This window comes from Lonchura striata, chromosome 10, assembly GCF_050655825.1.
Source record: "Lonchura striata isolate lonStrDom1 chromosome 10, ASM5065582v1, whole genome shotgun sequence".
NCBI classification, from domain to species: domain Eukaryota; kingdom Metazoa; phylum Chordata; class Aves; order Passeriformes; family Estrildidae; genus Lonchura; species Lonchura striata.
In genome coordinates, this window is record NC_140712.1 from 22,658,079 (window position 1) to 22,674,123 (window position 16,045).

General features: G+C 47.4%; 1 protein-coding gene across 1 annotated transcript in view; it reads right to left on the reverse strand.

The window, feature by feature from the left end:
* Positions 1 to 5,677: 5,677 nt before the first annotated feature.
* The window catches only part of IGDCC3 (immunoglobulin superfamily DCC subclass member 3), a 95,826-nt gene continuing 85,458 nt past the window's right edge, over positions 5,678 to 16,045 (reverse strand). Inside the window, exons 8-14 of the mRNA XM_021552600.4 lie at positions 13,635 to 13,882; positions 12,923 to 13,087; positions 8,023 to 8,211; positions 7,664 to 7,768; positions 6,529 to 6,667; positions 6,102 to 6,309; positions 5,678 to 5,995 (exon numbers count right to left, since the gene is read on the reverse strand). Of these exons, the coding sequence (XP_021408275.2) occupies positions 5,831 to 5,995; positions 6,102 to 6,309; positions 6,529 to 6,667; positions 7,664 to 7,768; positions 8,023 to 8,211; positions 12,923 to 13,087; positions 13,635 to 13,882 (1,219 nt within the window). The 3' untranslated portion in view covers positions 5,678 to 5,830. The remainder of the gene's footprint in view (positions 5,996 to 6,101; positions 6,310 to 6,528; positions 6,668 to 7,663; positions 7,769 to 8,022; positions 8,212 to 12,922; positions 13,088 to 13,634; positions 13,883 to 16,045) is intronic.

Below are 16,045 nucleotides of genomic sequence, written 5' to 3' on the forward strand. Positions count from 1 at the left end.
CTGATTTGGGGAAAGGATACATCTTAGAATCCCAGAATGGTTTGGATTGGAAGGGGCCTTAACAATCATTCTGTTCCCACCCCCTGTCGTGGGCAGGGACACCTTCCACTATTCCAGGGTGCTCCAAGCCCCATCCAACCTGACCTTGGATACTTCAGGGATGGGGCAGCCACAGCTTCTCTGGGCATTTGTGCCAGGGCCTCTCCACCCTCACAGGTGCTGTCCTGTCAGTGCTGCAGGCAGCGGGAAAAGCAGCTGCAGCAATAGCTGAGCAAGAGCCAAGAGTAATTGGAAATTGATTTGCACTTCTCAGCACAGGTGTCACACTGTGACCCTGGAGGTCTCCTCTCACCCAGCTCCCAAAGAGAACCCGTGCTCCAGCAGGACTCTGCTGATGGCTTTGCTGGAGTTTATGAGGAAAGCATAAAAATAAAAACACTTCAGCCCTTAAATGCTGAATTTTGGAAGCTGCTCTTTGAGAGGAACCAGATTCATTGCCAGCCACTTGAAATGGTGATGTCCCAAATCGTCCTGAACAATCCCCACACCACAGTCCTGCATGTGAAAAGAAAAGCTCCAGACAGGCTCATTTATTCTAGTTTTATTTTTCTTGTACAAGTAGCCACAGGCTAAAATCTAAACAGAGCAAACTACAAAAAACCTGGGTTTTATTTTATTATTATTTTTTAATACAGAGCTAACAATCGTGGGATCAGTGGGATTTCAATATCAAGACAGTTCAAAGTAAGAAAGGTAGAAAATAAACAGTAGAAAAGTGCTTTGCAATTTGGGTTTTTTAGTATTACTCCTAACAGTTTATTCCCAAAAAGGACTGGGACAAAGGTTTATCATTGGTTTTATTATGACTTTCTTACAAATGCAAAGATATTGCAAGTTTAAATGATGGAAATAGGATCAAAGTACAAATCCCTCTTTGCTTTTTAAGTCAGACCCTGATCCAAAGCCCCGTGAAATCAGGCTTGTCCCCGACTCGCCGGGCTTCGCACTGGCCCCGTCCCTTCTTCTCACATGATGCTGAAGTCCAAGCTCTGCCCTTGGAGGAAACCTGGAGCCATTTCCCTGATTCCCAGTGTTCAGGGGGTTTCAGTGCCATGGCCCTGTGCCAGCAGCACTTTCAGCTGGGGCTGCTGGTGCTTCACTCGTCCCCATCTCCCAGCCCACAGCTCCAGCCCAGGCACCTTCCTTTTTCTTTCCCTTTTCTTAATTTGGCGGGTGAGGGAAATAAATGAGCCGGCATCAAGTTGCTCGATGGGATCTGTAACCTGCCTGCTCCGGCGCACACAGGGAGGGATAGATTTCCACACACTGTTTGCACAGATGAAGCAAGGAGCTCCCCCGCTTTGTTTTCATAAGCTTTTAATTTCCTTTTTTTAACCAATTTTCCCAGACTTAAGTGCTGTCAGAGAGGACTCAGATACTGCACTGATCCCCCCTGAAATGCCATGGGATGGTTATCCCACAGGAACACCCTCACAGGCAGCAAACTCTTCCCTTCACTATCCAGAAGCAACAACACTTCATAGCTTCTTTCCTCTTTTATTGCCAACTTAAAACCTACAGTCCCATGGTATAATTTTGGATGGAAGCTTTAAAATTCCCAAACTGGTCCAGCACTTAAATATATCAGCCCCTTTACAAAACAAGGAAGAAGAAAGATAATGGTAGACAAATAAATACCTGAAATCCAACAGTGTGAAAATACCCTGTCACAGCATAAAACTATTCCCTGTTCAACTAAAGACAATGTGGATACTATCCCTGAGGAAGCAGCCGTCTCTGGTTAACTTGACATCTCTAAGAAGAGGTTCTGCCCATTATGGGTTACCAAAAATAATTTAAAAAAACATCAACTTTTGGATATTTATTCTTTCCTATAATTTCATCTCACCACAGCCAGAAAATAAGAGGGGTTTTGGGATCAGCTGAGAAAAGGCAACAGGTTGAATTAGTGTAATTATTTGAAAAGTACTATAAGGATGAGATTCCTACCCCAAACAAAGGCAGTTTCCAGCAGTTTGCACCGGATCCAACACCTGCCCATCATTCAGTGGTTTTACCTTTGGGTAGAACTGTTTCCTCCCATCAGGGAAAAGTGGGGGAAAAAAAAAAGATTAAGAAACCTGGCAAGCTGTTCCTTAAATGTTATGGTATGTAAAGGAGTGAGAAGGGAGTGCTGCCCTTGGATGGCAGGTGGGTGCTGATGGTGAAAGGCGCTGGGAACCACCCTGGGACTGTCTGGCTGCCTCAGCCTCTGGTCTGGAGACATCAAAATGATGCCTCAACCCCTTTCCTATAGCCTATCTGCAACACACGGGGACCTGCTTTCCCATATCCACCCAAATACAATATGTCTACCCAAGTACAACTTGTCTACTTGAGTACAACTGTGCCCCAAACACAGAATGAAATTCTAACAGTTTCCTTCAAAACCAGGGCAGCAGATTGGATGAACGAAGGACAGACTGTCCCCCATGCTGAAAGCAAACACAAGCTCTTTTTAAAATTCCTTTTTCCTTCTCATTTCACAGATTAAGGGCCAGACATATGCTAGGTGATGTTTTCCTAAGTTTTGGACTGGGACAGCTTTGCTTCCAGCCCTGTTCAAGCACTGCAGTACAGCGAGTGGGGCTGTTACGTGTCACTGTACAAACAGCTTAGCGGCAGCCAGAGGCACAAAGCCAATATGTAATTTCGAGTGGGTTTTTTTTGCCCAGTTTGGTGGACTTAGATAATTTAGGGAAGACCATGGATCACCAGACTTCAGCCTCATCCCTTCAGGGACAGAGCTGCCACAACCGTCTGTGTTTGGTCCCAACGGTACTAATTGACAAGAGCAGAAAAGAAACCCCAAAAAAGAGGAAAAGCTAAACATCTAAAAATAGTCTTTAAAGATTTACATCCATCTTCAACCATCTCAAACCAACACAGAATCTGCATTGGTTTAAGCCACCATGTTTCTGCATAATTAAAAAACAACAAAAGAAAAAACTCTATTCTTGACATACTATTGTAATCCAACTAGTCAAATGGCACAGAATTTCCCTTTAATAAAAGGAAGTAGTGACAAATACTTGTTACTATTACAATATCACAATAATATGATATTAAATTAATAGCATGTTCACAGCTCCAGGAAGTCTGAGCTGAACACTACTCTAGGTTCTGTGTTCACTTTGGCAACGGTACTTATTCAATGTGAACGGCGGTGTTACACACACAAGAAAAACAATAAAAAGAAAAACTGGGCTGGAGTGGGAGTGGGATGGCAGGAGAGGGTCGGGTTATCTTTGATATGAGGTTATAACTTGAGCTGTTTGGTGTCTTCTCCTCCCTCCTGCCTTGCCCTAGCCCTGGCATCCTCTGGCTCCTGCGATGGGGTGGGCTGTGCTCTTGTCTCACACAGCACTGTCCCCCCACAGTCCCTCCCCAGGCTGTCTCCAGGTCCAGCATCACAGGTGTGAGCAGGGATCATCTGACAGCCCATTTAGCCTCTTTGGTGGGGTGGGGAAAGGTTGTTTGGGGGTGTTAATGAGAAAATTTAATCCTTTCCATCTTTTCTGTTCTGCATGATGTCTACAGGAGGACGAATTTTAATGGAAGAGGGCTAGGAACACTGAGCCTGAACAGCTCCTTGCTCTTGAGGTTGGTGCCATTACATCTTCTTGGGCCGAGCTGGATGAGGACAGAGTCATGTTTGCAGGTAACCCTGCCCTGCACCAGGACTCAGCTCTGGGAAGAGGCATTTGCTTAGCCTCCTATGTATTGTACTATTTACACAGTCATTGGTTGCATTCCATTGCCAGCTGGGCAGGTGACAGGGGTGTTTTTGACACAAGGGACTCTCCCACTGGTACCATTTAAAAAAATACAATTCATACTTTTTTTAAAACTTAAATGATTTTCCTTTCCTGATTCTGTTCACTGTCCTTGCAAGTACAGCAACGTTTGATTTACCACCACCTACACAAAGAGATCACACCTTCACATTTGCCTGGATTTAGCCACCTCACACAGCAGGGAAAGGGCTGCCCTCTGGCACCAGCTGGCACCTGGTGTCCCTGTCCCCTGTGTGTGCCCCCATCTCACCCATGGATGATGCTGGTCACACACTGACTCACAAGGCTGCATCATGCCAGGACAACCCAACCTCCACAGTGTCAGGTTGGTGGTTGATCTCTGGAGGGGACAAACCCTCTCTTTGGTGTCAGGAGCTCCTCTGCCCACCATGGGCATGGGAAGGGGCAGCTCTGGCAGCCCCCAGCAACCTCCTTGCCTTGTCCCTCCCAAGGAACCGAGCCCTTTTTGGCTCCACTCATCCTTTGGACGTTCCCTGTGGCTGGAAAGGTGCTGGAGGAGCTGGGGGCAGCTCAGTAGCATCTCAAGGGATTCTGGAAGTGGGTTTCCCCACGGGTTTCCTCACCGTGGTTTCCCCATGGGTGCTCCTGATAGCAGGGTGGGCTTTGGGACAAGACAGTGATGTCCAGGTTCTCACCTCCCAAGGGTGTTGTGCTGCTTATGCCAGCACATGCCATAGATGATCCTGGTGGGAATCAGCCTTGGGGAGCAGCACACTGATGGGGCAGAAGGGTGCTCTAGCCCCAGCACTGGAATCTGAGCACCCCATCCCTTCAAACCCAGGATGACCAGTGCCCAAATCAGCCCTGGAAAGGCAGTGGTGCCAGGGAGCCACAGGGCATCACACTGCTTGTCTGTGACCTCCCCAACAATCTTTAAAGTAAAAAACCACAACACAAATCTCCGCCACACAAAATCACACTGGAGCCCGCAAAAGTAAAGCTCATAACACCGGTGAAGCATAGTGCTTCATGTGGGGCTGGGTGGGAGAGGCAGGAATTGAGGGAGAGGGGAGGATACACACACACTCACACACACATGCGCACACACGAGTTTCTCTCACGCTTGAGGTAGAACATTGCTTTCAAAGGTTTGGAAGTGCTTTAGATGGGAACGACAACAAGGAAGCCACCAAGGTGGCGGGTACAGAGCGTGACTGCTGAGGTAGGACCATGCTTGTACTGACCAAGTGCTACACTACTTGTTTGTTTGAACACGAAGGAAGACGCAGGTATTTCTGCTTCCCAGAAGACATTCATTCCGGTTGAGGTAGGTTCTGAGTTCACTCGGGTTGTCTGTCCAAGTCTTTCAGTAGCCCTCAGGCATCCTTTGACACACACACACTCTTTTTTTTTTTTTTACCTTTTTTTTCATATTATTTAGAGTCCATCAGCAAAAAAAGTATCCTGAGAAATAGCAAAAGTGTACAAAATCATCAAATCCACGGAGAGACAGCCTTCCTAGGCCTCAATTTTTGGAGTCAAGTTAGAAGGATTTTTCCAAATCCAGTCTTATGGAAATAAAAATAGATCCAAAAAGTAGTTCTAAAGCTGCTGATGAAGGAAAAGTCTGGGATACCAAGAGATGGGGGCTCCACTGTATCCCCAGTCTGTCAGAGACTGGAGAGTTTGCCAAACTCTGCCAAGGAGTCTGTTACATAGCAGCTGTGGGGAAAATCCATCGTGACCAGTCTCCAGAGAGCCATCATTGGAAGAAATACATTGAGAGGCTCAAGAGAGGTCAGAAAGATAAACTTCACAGAGTTTCCAAAAGGCTGTATACATATATATATATATATATTTATATATATATATAAAAATAAAGCAAAACAAAAAAATAACAATCACACCATAGAAATCTTCAATTGACCTGAGATTGACAACTCGTAAAGACATCACCAGCCGCGGGTTTGGTTTCTGGTAACTCCTACAAGAGGCTTTGAATCTTGGCAGTTTTATCCTTCATTGGCAGGACCGTGGTTGGGAGCCGGAGCAGCAGGACTGCTGCCATGGGGGTTTTTTGGGAGGGGGTCCGGCTGCTCCTCAATGATGCTGAACTCATCCAGAGGGAGTGTGGAGATCTGGGTTTCATCGTGGGGGGCTGACAGGCTGTGAGCCGACTGGAGAGAGAGAGAAAAGGGGACAATGCAGTGACAGTGACAGTGACAGTGACAGTGACAGCTCTCCAATGCACAGCCAGGTGTGCTCCCATGCTGCTGGACTTACCATTATTCCCTTCTCCTGCTGCTCCTGGGATGGGGATGATGGGAATAACCTCTCCAGCTCGTTCATATCCAGCTGCTTTCCATTCAAGTCCCGGTCGTCCCTGTCCCTACGAGTGGCCCCATTCAGGACAAGGCCCGTGGCACTCCGCTGGCTCCGGGGGATCTGAGGGGTTGACAGCTGCTCCTGCACATTTTTGCACATCAGCAGCCTGAAAAATAAAGAGATGGAGCCTGAGAGTGAGAGAGGTGGTTCATCCTCTGTTCCTTCCCCCAGGCTGGCATCTGCCTTGTCCCTGTGCTACATTCCTTCATCCTTCAATCCATCTTATAAAGTTCAACATTACACTGGGGATGTGAGACTCAGGTGGGCACACCCACAGTACCAGGGAGCAGTATACCCTTGTGAGCAGTGGCATGAGCATCCCTACCTTCCTCGGTATCCAAACATAAGGAAGAGGATGCAGAATATGATGCATGTGACGCCGATGTGGATCCCGATGATGATGCCAGTCGTGGAGGTTTTATTGTTCTGCTCGTCCTTCATGCAGTCACAAGGAGGATTCAGCACTGCCAGGAAAAGGTGGATAAGTCAGTGGTGCTACTCTTCTATTGCTCCTCTGCCTTTTGAAGAGCCCAGAGCCAAAGTCAGAGCCTTGAGCAGTGCTGGGAGCTGTGTATAGGAAGAGGAGAACCATGTGGGAAGCAGGGGCTTGCTCCTGCCTATGCACCTCCCTTGCTCCCAGCACCCCAGGAAGGGAGACATAGCAAGCACAGGATTGGAATATCTGTAGTGAGCCAGCCCCATTACGTGGTTACTGTCATTAGACACAATTAATGAAAAAAATCCACTCTGATGATAATTTTTGCAATACCCCATGCTACAGTGGGAGGTAAGAGGCAGTCACCACACCAGAGCAGGCTGAAACTTGATGGAGTAGACAGATGCCAATGAGATTAGTATTTACTCCAGCACAGACAGAAGAGTAATAACTATCTCTTGAAGATATTCCCACTGGAGGCTTAAAAGGCTTCCAAGAGCAGCAGGATGTTTTTTACACATAGATGAATATGAAACGTGTGATAAGTTAAAGGATTCCCTCTAGAGATTTCTCCCTTGCTGCCATGTAACACAGGGCTCATGCTCTGCAGCCATTTCCCTTTCCAAAGCCACGAGTCCTCTCTTTTGACCAGTGAAGGCCAAAATACCCAGGACAGCTCCAGGAGAGCAGAGATGCTCAGTGCACCATATCTCACCTGAGGATGGCACCTGGTACCTTATACATGGGGGGTTGTTCATATTCATAGCTTCACCTCTGTCTTAGGGGACAAACCTGGCATGTGCAAAACATTTGGTCTGTCTTCTCCCCATTGGTAAAAAAGCCATCCAGGTGCTCTTAGCCCTGCAGAGTTTTGCTCAGCATTATTTGTGATGCTGAAAATAAATGAGTGTCTGAAGGTGAGATGAGGGTAATGCCACAGGGGGCACACAGGATGTGTTTGGTCCCACCACCTTCCTGCAGAGCTGTTTCCCAGACCAGCACTGAGACCACGGTCCCATCTCACCTGTCCTCTCCACAGTTTCCCTCAGGGACACAAAGCGGACAGTGGAGTTTCCGTCCCCGTGCTGGTTGTAGGCGAGGAGTTTGACTTCATACACCACCGACGCATCTGCCCAGGGGGACACAAGAGGGACAGTCAGGTGGAACCATGAGCCTTATCTCCCCCAGTGAAGCTTATATGGGAAAGAACACCTTACCAAATACACACGAGATGTTGCAAACAAGTACCTGTTGCTGGGAATGCACCCACAAAACCTAGGGGAAAGCTGCAGCATTTAGGGGCTGGGATACACATTTCAGCTCTCTCCTGCTAATCACAATAGGGTGGGCAGAGGGGACATGTCAAGGTGTCACCATACTCACCCAGGTGGGTAATGTTGTAGGCTGTGATGTTGCTGGCCAGGAGCACTGGACCTGTGTACTGGGAGAGGTGGACTTTGCGGTAATACAGCTTGAAGCCTTCATGCTGGCCCAGTTTGATGGAAGGTTCCCACGTTGCCTGCACAGTGGTGCTGTTAATGACTTTAATAAAGAGGGATGGCATGGCTGGGACTGAAACAGAGAGAGAAAGACAGTGGGTTGCATGTGCTTTTTCAGTCTGCATGATGAGAAATTCCCCAGCAGCCTTTCCCTGCAGTCACTGCACCAAAGAATGTGTCAGCTGAGACTGAGAAAAATCTGAGCAGACCAGAATCTGGTTTAACAGCTTTGAACTTCTTCAGGGAGCTGCAGGAGATTGCAAGGGTTCCCTCTGCTCAGATGAGCAAGGACAAACTACTTTTACACTTTGGCTGCAATATGATGCTCAGTCTGGCCGGGTCAGGGCAGGAATGCAGCAACTTTGGCAATACATTCTCAAATTCCAATTTTTGCCCTCACCCTGAGGCACAGACCTTTCAGAGTGATTAATCCCCCTGAGAGGAAGAAACCAGAAGGGACAGAGCTGGAGACATCTGTCTTAAATGTGTGCTAGGTACCTGTGCTGGCTTGCAGGGGGCTTGCTCTCCCCGTCAGCTTGAGGAGGGGGATTTGTGACTGTGCTGGGGATTCAGGGGAGAACCAGAGCATCTTCATCAACAGCTCCAAACAGCTGAGCAGCCTGAGATCCCTGCACAGCTGGGGCTGGCTTGTTTTGGGGGGCAGGCACTTACCTGGCCTGAGGGGCACACAGGGGATTAGCTGGGAAGATGTCCCTGCTGCTGATTCAAAGTCCACCAGGAACATGCTCCAGTCAATGCCCCAAAGCCCTGCCCTTGTTCTCGGGGTGTGCTGCAGAGTGGGTCAGACCATTCCCTCTCCAGATCCCTAAAAAGCTGCCTGTCCCCATCCTGCCCCATCGATCTTGCTTGAGAGGCAAAGATCTGCAAATTAAAGCCAATTTTCTTGTGATATCTGGGTTTTCCAAAGCTGGCTGTGCCCCAAGCCCAGCCTCATGCCCTGGGCAGCACTGGGGCACACAGTCCATGTTTTCCCCTCCCTCCCTTTCTCCTACACTGATCACACCATTACCAGATGTGTTGCAGCAGGACATTTCACTGATGATTTTTTTTCTCATTTCCACCAAACAACCCCAGGCTAAACTCTCCCATCAGTTCCCCAACCTTTGGCACCATCCAGAATGTGGATAGCATGAAGTGCTGCAGTCTCTGCCCTGCCCAGGGCTCTGCTCCAGCACTGACACCAGGAGGGAGAAAAGTTTTTGAGCACCAGGTACCAAGCTCAGCTCACCCCACAGCAAAATCATCCAGCAGAACAGCTCTACTTCTCCAGCATCCTCCAGGCTTTGAGGATTTTTCCAATCCCACAGGATTACAAGCTCAGCAGTTCCCACATACAAGGCTTGCTGGGCTTGCACTGGACCAAAGCTGCTTTCTGTCTTGTTTCTCCCCAAAGGGTCTCTAAGGATGAGTGGTGCAAACCCGACCTTTGGCAGAGAGTTCAGCACAACCATTAGTGAGCGATGTGGAAAAGCAGATGAAATGTGGCCATGTCAGAGTAAGACTGATGAGAGCTAAAAAGGGCATTTCCTCAATTTAACAGTAAATCTGCACAGCACAGCCATTTGCCTTTTCCCGGGTACTGAGAGCTCAACCTTTCCCATAAGGAGATTTTAGAGGAAGGATGGATGCCTCTCCAGTTGAGCAGGAGGGTCTGGGCAATCCTGTCTCTTCCCCAAGTGTTGCTCTCCCTCAGGCTGCATGGGCTTTGCTTGATGTCCTCTGAATAAGCCCATGGAGGTGAACAAGTCCCTGCTGACTGCCACATATCTCCACGTGGATTCAGGAGGAAAGACCCAGTGTTCTGAGATAAATGAGATTTCATCCTGCTTGAGTGCTGCCAATGGGAAAAAAATGGGCTGAAGTATTCCTTCTTGATAGGATTTATTCTGATGTGCATTTCATTGCTGGGAAGGCTGAACTTAACAATTCCTGGGTGCAAAACACAGAGTAAATTCTATTTATATCAGAATGTGTCATTCTTCCCAAGGCTGCATATTTTTGCAATCCAATTAAATTCTCCTTTTTTCTTATTCTCCCAATTCCCTCCAGGGCAAAAATTCCCTCTCTGAGAAGTTGGACCTTTGCTTAAAGCATCACTTTTCCAGCCAAGGGTGAAAACACCACAGAAAGGGAAATTATCACATTATCCCATGGACAAAGAAAGACTTATGTGGGCCATCCTGATTTGTGAAGAGTTGGCTTTATTTTATGGTTGCAGAGCCTTACATTTTATAAAAACCACAAGAATATCTCTCCTTTAAAATATGGAATATAATGTATTTATTCAAACTTTGAGTATATATATATATATATATGTATAATACTGATTATAGGTATATGCACTCGCAGAATGCATGTGCTGTTTATAATGTGATTACACAAATAAGTGTATACAATGGAATATATCTGTCTGTGTGTAAATATATGTACACACACCAGCAGATAGGTGCTTCACAGAAGTATATATTAGACATAATATGGAGCTAATATAAGGCATCTCCCTCATGCTAAGGGCTGGGATACTTGTTTTCCTCTTCCGTGCTGTTTGGAATTTTCCCCAGGTCATTTCAACTTTCTTCTTGAAGGCGTCTTTAGCCGAAGATGACTAAAGGAACAGTCTTCATCCTAGAGAAATGTCAAAAAGTCCTGGAGAAAACCCTAAAAAGCATTAAAAGACAAGAACAAGGAGTGTGTGCTGCTTAATGAAGCAGAGAGCGTTTGAGATTTAAAATACCATGGCATTTGTGAAACAGCATAAAGAGAACGACAGGGAGGAGGCAGAAAGGCCTTCCCAGAGAGTGAGGCTTATGGAGGAGGGCAAGGTTCACTCGAGTCCCTTCTCTACAGCATCTTCCCTTCTACTCTCCATCCAAAATCAGCGCTGGCACAAAGGAAGGAGCACTGTGTCTCTAGAAAGCATCAGAGGCTTCAGCCAAGCACCCTCTCAGCGTGCTGCCAGCCCTGAGAAGCTGATGGCCCCAAGCCAAAAGTAACCCTGTCCTCTGTTTTCTGTAGACTATTTCATATTCCTGCGCCACATAATTACCAGCATAACATGGTCACTCAGAGCAGTCTCCAGCTGGCAGCATCTCTGCTACCCTGGCTCCACTGAGCTGTCCCTGGTTGCCAGATATGGCATCTTGGAAAATGCACCTTTTCTGAAGCTGTTAGCACAGATCCAGAGGCTCCCCAAACTCAGGGGGAACTCAGCTCTCCTGCGCATCATTGTGAGGGCACAGGGTGAAGTGGCCTGGCCATGAGAAGAGACAAATCTGTGTGAAACCTGAATTTGGTGACAAAAGTCACTGGGCGCTGGCTCTCTGAGCCACTCTCTCCTCTATGAGCAGAAGGCAACAGGCACCTGAGTGAAACAAAGTGAACAAATGAAGCCAGAACTGGGGCTTTTAAATTTTTTTACCTTCCTACAAGGCAAACACAGGCTGGGTTGAGTGATCTGAACCAAGCCAACTTGTCCATCCAGAACAGGGAGCTAATTCCTAAAGCTTTGTTACACAGGACAAGCCTTTTTAAAAGGACAGCATGTCAGAGATACCTTAAAACTTCAGAGAGCCAGGAAATTTATGATCCCATTACCAGATACCTAACTATTCCTGTCATGATTGAAGGTAATAATGACAAAAAGTTCTCTCTCACTTGACCTGGACTTCTGTACAGTCACCAAGCTCTATAGAGCATGGCTGTCTTGTAGCCCCTGGGGCTGAACTTAGGGCATCAGGTCAAGAAGTTTCAAGCTTCCCCATAGGCCATCCTTCTGCCTCTAAATTGTGAGGAAAAACAAACTCCAAGGGTGACTGATTCCCTGCAGAGTACCAAGGAAAATAAACTTGCAGAGCAACAACCCAGCGGGTGAGGATTTACTGGTGTTTTGGCTTAAAGTCTGTAATAAATATCTGCAAGGGCTGAGAACAGAATGAAAGGGATCCCCCACCTGGAAGTCAACACACTTCCATTTGATCCTAAATAACATCCTCACACCCAAGGCCCTCTCCGTTGGAAATTCATAATTACTGAATGTTCATAAGAATGACTCCTAGGAAATTAGCCTCTCTATCTGAGACAAGCCAGGATTCAGAAATAGATGAGTCTCTAGAAAAACATTCTTCCAGTTCTGACTGACATATCGCACTGGGGCTGTGGTTTCTACCTGGTACCTGTGTGCAAGGGTCCTGTATTAAAACCCACTGTCTTTCTGAGGAAGCTAACTGGTGGCTAAGTCAGAAAAAAAAGCCTTAGAGATCACCTTAACTTCTCACTGAAACAGAAATCTGCTCCAGGGCATGGATTTATAGGTCAGGACAGCTCAGCTCTAGTGTGATTTGCCCTGAACAGAGCAGAAAATAATAAAATCTTTCAAAGTGTGGAACTTATCAAGTAAGAGCTGTGAGTACCAGGGCTGCTGGAAGATGATGAGATGCTGCTTGAACAGGAAGTCTGCATTTAGCAAGGAGTTTAGGAACAGCCCAGAGCAGCTGCAATGCACAAGGCCAGGCAGGTTTGCACTCACCCCCTGCTACAACATCAGCTGGGAGAGGCGATGCTGTGTTTAATCAGTGAACCCCCCTGCAAGGATACAAGTGAGTTTTACACAATATCCCAGAGTACAAGGAGCAGCAGGAACAAGGAGCAGCAGCACCACAGGCTACAGTGCCGCAGCGCTGCGGGGCGGTGTCGGGGTGAGCGGCGCCGCTGCTACGCACAGCGGGCGACGGCATCTGAGGGTCCCTGCACAAAGCGTTCCTTACCTTCCCCCAGCGTGCTCACCACTGTGACTTCTGAGGCTTTGCTGGCACCCCGGGAGGTGTAAGCCTTTATATAGAAGCTGTAGCTGGTCGAGGGCTCCAGATCAGTCACTAGCTGCTGGAAGGTGCTCTTGCTAACAGCCTCCTGGTACTCCATCTCTACAGGATCTGAAATGCAAAGGGAGAGAGAAATGAGTGGCGTTAGGTTTTGCAAGAGGTAAAGAGAATAAATAGATGTTGCATGCAGTAATTTTGGTCCCTGGGGTGGATATGTACCTTTTCACACACATTTCTGGTTACATTTCAAGGCCATTGAAATTGGTAATATTGGGACACGGTTTAACCTGATCTAGTGGGAGATGTTCCAGCCTCTGGCAGGGGTTGGAACTGGATAAGGCCCCTTCCAACCCAAACCATTCTATGATTCTCTGATTCTGTGATCTCTGTATGCTTTGCCAGAGCTAAATGGGCAGCAAGACTTGACTATGCGGCTTCATCTTCCCCGCCTTTTGATAATTACAATGGTATATTTAGTATTTGCAGGTATTTACAGTATATTACAGCCTCCTCTCCGCCCTTCAGAAACTGGGAGGTGACAGAAAACAGTGATGGCAGCATGGACCACTACAGTGCAGCGCTGGTTTTACTTAATGGGCTGTGTGGCTGAATTATGGGGAGGCTGAGGGTGCTCTGGGCAGTGGGTGTAACGCTGTACCTGCAGCTTTCCGGATGTGCAGCACGTAGCCGATGATCTCCTTGGTGTTCTGCAGGGGCTTTTCCCAGGACACCTGGATGGTGGTTGCAGAGACAGTCTCTGCCCTCACGCCCTGAGGAGGGCTGGGCAGCCCATCAGCCCACAGCACGGTGAGGCGGGCGCTGGCCTGCGTGGAGCCTGCACTGTTCTCGGCCAGGCACTGGTAGATGGCTTCATCTGCCTGGTTGATCCCATAGATGGAGAGAGTGCTGTGTGGGGACATGAGAGGGACAAGCATCACACTGACTGCTGTGGTCCCTGTGCTGACTCCCATGGCAGGGCATCCCACGGCCTCTGTTTCCACAGAAAGCTTTCTGGAAGCTATGGGCTGGTGCTTTTGGGGAAGAAGTCCAGGAGATGGATGTGTCATTCCCTGTGACTGGGCAGTTTCTCCGTCTCGATCTGCAGATACTGTGGTTCAAGTATAGCCAGATGTGGACACAGAGTGAGACAGGGACCAGCAGGATCTGAAGGTGTGGATTCAGGAAGATCCCAGCCACACCACAGAGCCAGTTTTGTGGCAAGTGCATCCACACAGCCAAAACAGCTTTAACTGGCTTAGCTCCAGTACACACCAGTGAGACCCATCCAGGCACTGCATGTAGTTACAAAGCCAAGTCCAATCAAACACAGCCAGAAAGCCCTCTGGTGATGCTCTAATTGCACTATAGCACATTAGAGCTGTCTAAGGGTAACACTGGGATTAGCTGATTTATTCAGCAGGGTTATAGCCTCAGCTCCCACTTCTGCACTTTCAGAAACACCATCACCAAGAGCCAAAAGCTGAAGCTTATGAGCAAGTCACAAGTTTTGTCTGCAGAACCTCTGAGTGTATTTTTGATGCTTGTGCATCAAAGCTTGCTGCCTTCAAGGGAAACAACCAGAGCAGTTCTTCCAGCCTGCTGTTGGAGGTTTCCATATCAGGTTTAGATGCTGTTTCCACCATCCAAGAAATGACAGGCACTGACTACCCTGGAAAACACCCCTAAAGCAAGGGGAAAGCCAGCCATGTACTAGCCTCCCAAATCTCTGCACAGGGACAGCCAGAATTTTAGTACATGTGGCCACATGAACTGGAGCCCCTTTCTGCACTGCAGGACCCTCCAGCAATGGCTGTGGACAACTGGAGCAAGTTCAGAGCCAGCTCAAAAGTTGCAACACCCAATATCTTTAAAACAACACCAGTGAATACTGACTTGGAAATAATTGTGCTCCACATTAGCTCTGTCTTGCCATTTGAACTCACAAAGCAGCTTTTCTTAATAACATCTGTTCACAAACAGGGACCCATCAATGAAAGCTCCACTCAAAGCCAAGCCAGAAACAACACGATTCAGGATGTTAACACATCAGACACAAGGCCTCCTAAATAAATAAATAAATAAAAAGTGTATCTCCCTTCTAAGGCATGGCATGGTCACTGTCACTACTGGGTACAGCTCTGAGCTGGAAAGGCAGATTTGACACAAGATGTTTTTTTACCCAGCTCTGAGACAGCACCTCAGGTGATGGTAAAATCTGCCTACAATGCCTTTGGTCCTGGGAGGACCAAAGGACATCCTTAGGAAAGCTTCAGAACATGAGCTTTTTCTTACTTTTCTGTAAGAAATGACCAAAACATAACGAAATCCATATCCACTACTTGCTTCTAAGGAGAAACAAATTACTTTTTTCTCCTGAAGTGAATTCTAGGTGGACCTGGAACTTGACTGCACATGAGTAAATCCCAAGCATCCCTGCTGATGCAGGGGGCATTTCAAGGCTTTTTGGGAATCACAATCAAAGCTGCCTTTTATGTAAATGAAAAACTGAACATTGGAAATGGAAATGATAAATAACCTGCCACTGCCTGCCTGTATGTCAGAAAAAATGCTTCTTCTAATTGCAGCAAAATATTGGTCTTCATATATTAAAATGTATTATTGCTGTTGATTTAACATTCCTATTTCTGCCTTGCAAATTATCAGGGGCATGGTGAGTGAGCAAATGTTTAACAGTCATCTATTTATGTCCTGTGCCTTTGTTTCCTTGGAAACATTGTAAATGGAATATCAAATGTGATGGTTTCAGCTGATATGGTGATTTTCGAGAATCAGCCCTAAGCTCCTCTCATAGCCACGGGCTCAACGTATCTGATTAAATGGAAGGAGAAAGGCAGAAGTGGGAGAGGGCGCGGGGAGGAAGGACCCGATGTGTGGCTCAGCTGTGTCAACAAGGGCTGACTCCTGTGAGGACAGATGGCAGAAGGCAGAATTACACCATCCCAGAGCTGCACTCCCAGCCCTGCACAAAGCAGATGTGTGGAAGAAGCAGCAGCACTTCCTTCTGCCCCATGAATGCAAGGATTATTTCCATGTGGCTGCTGTGCATCT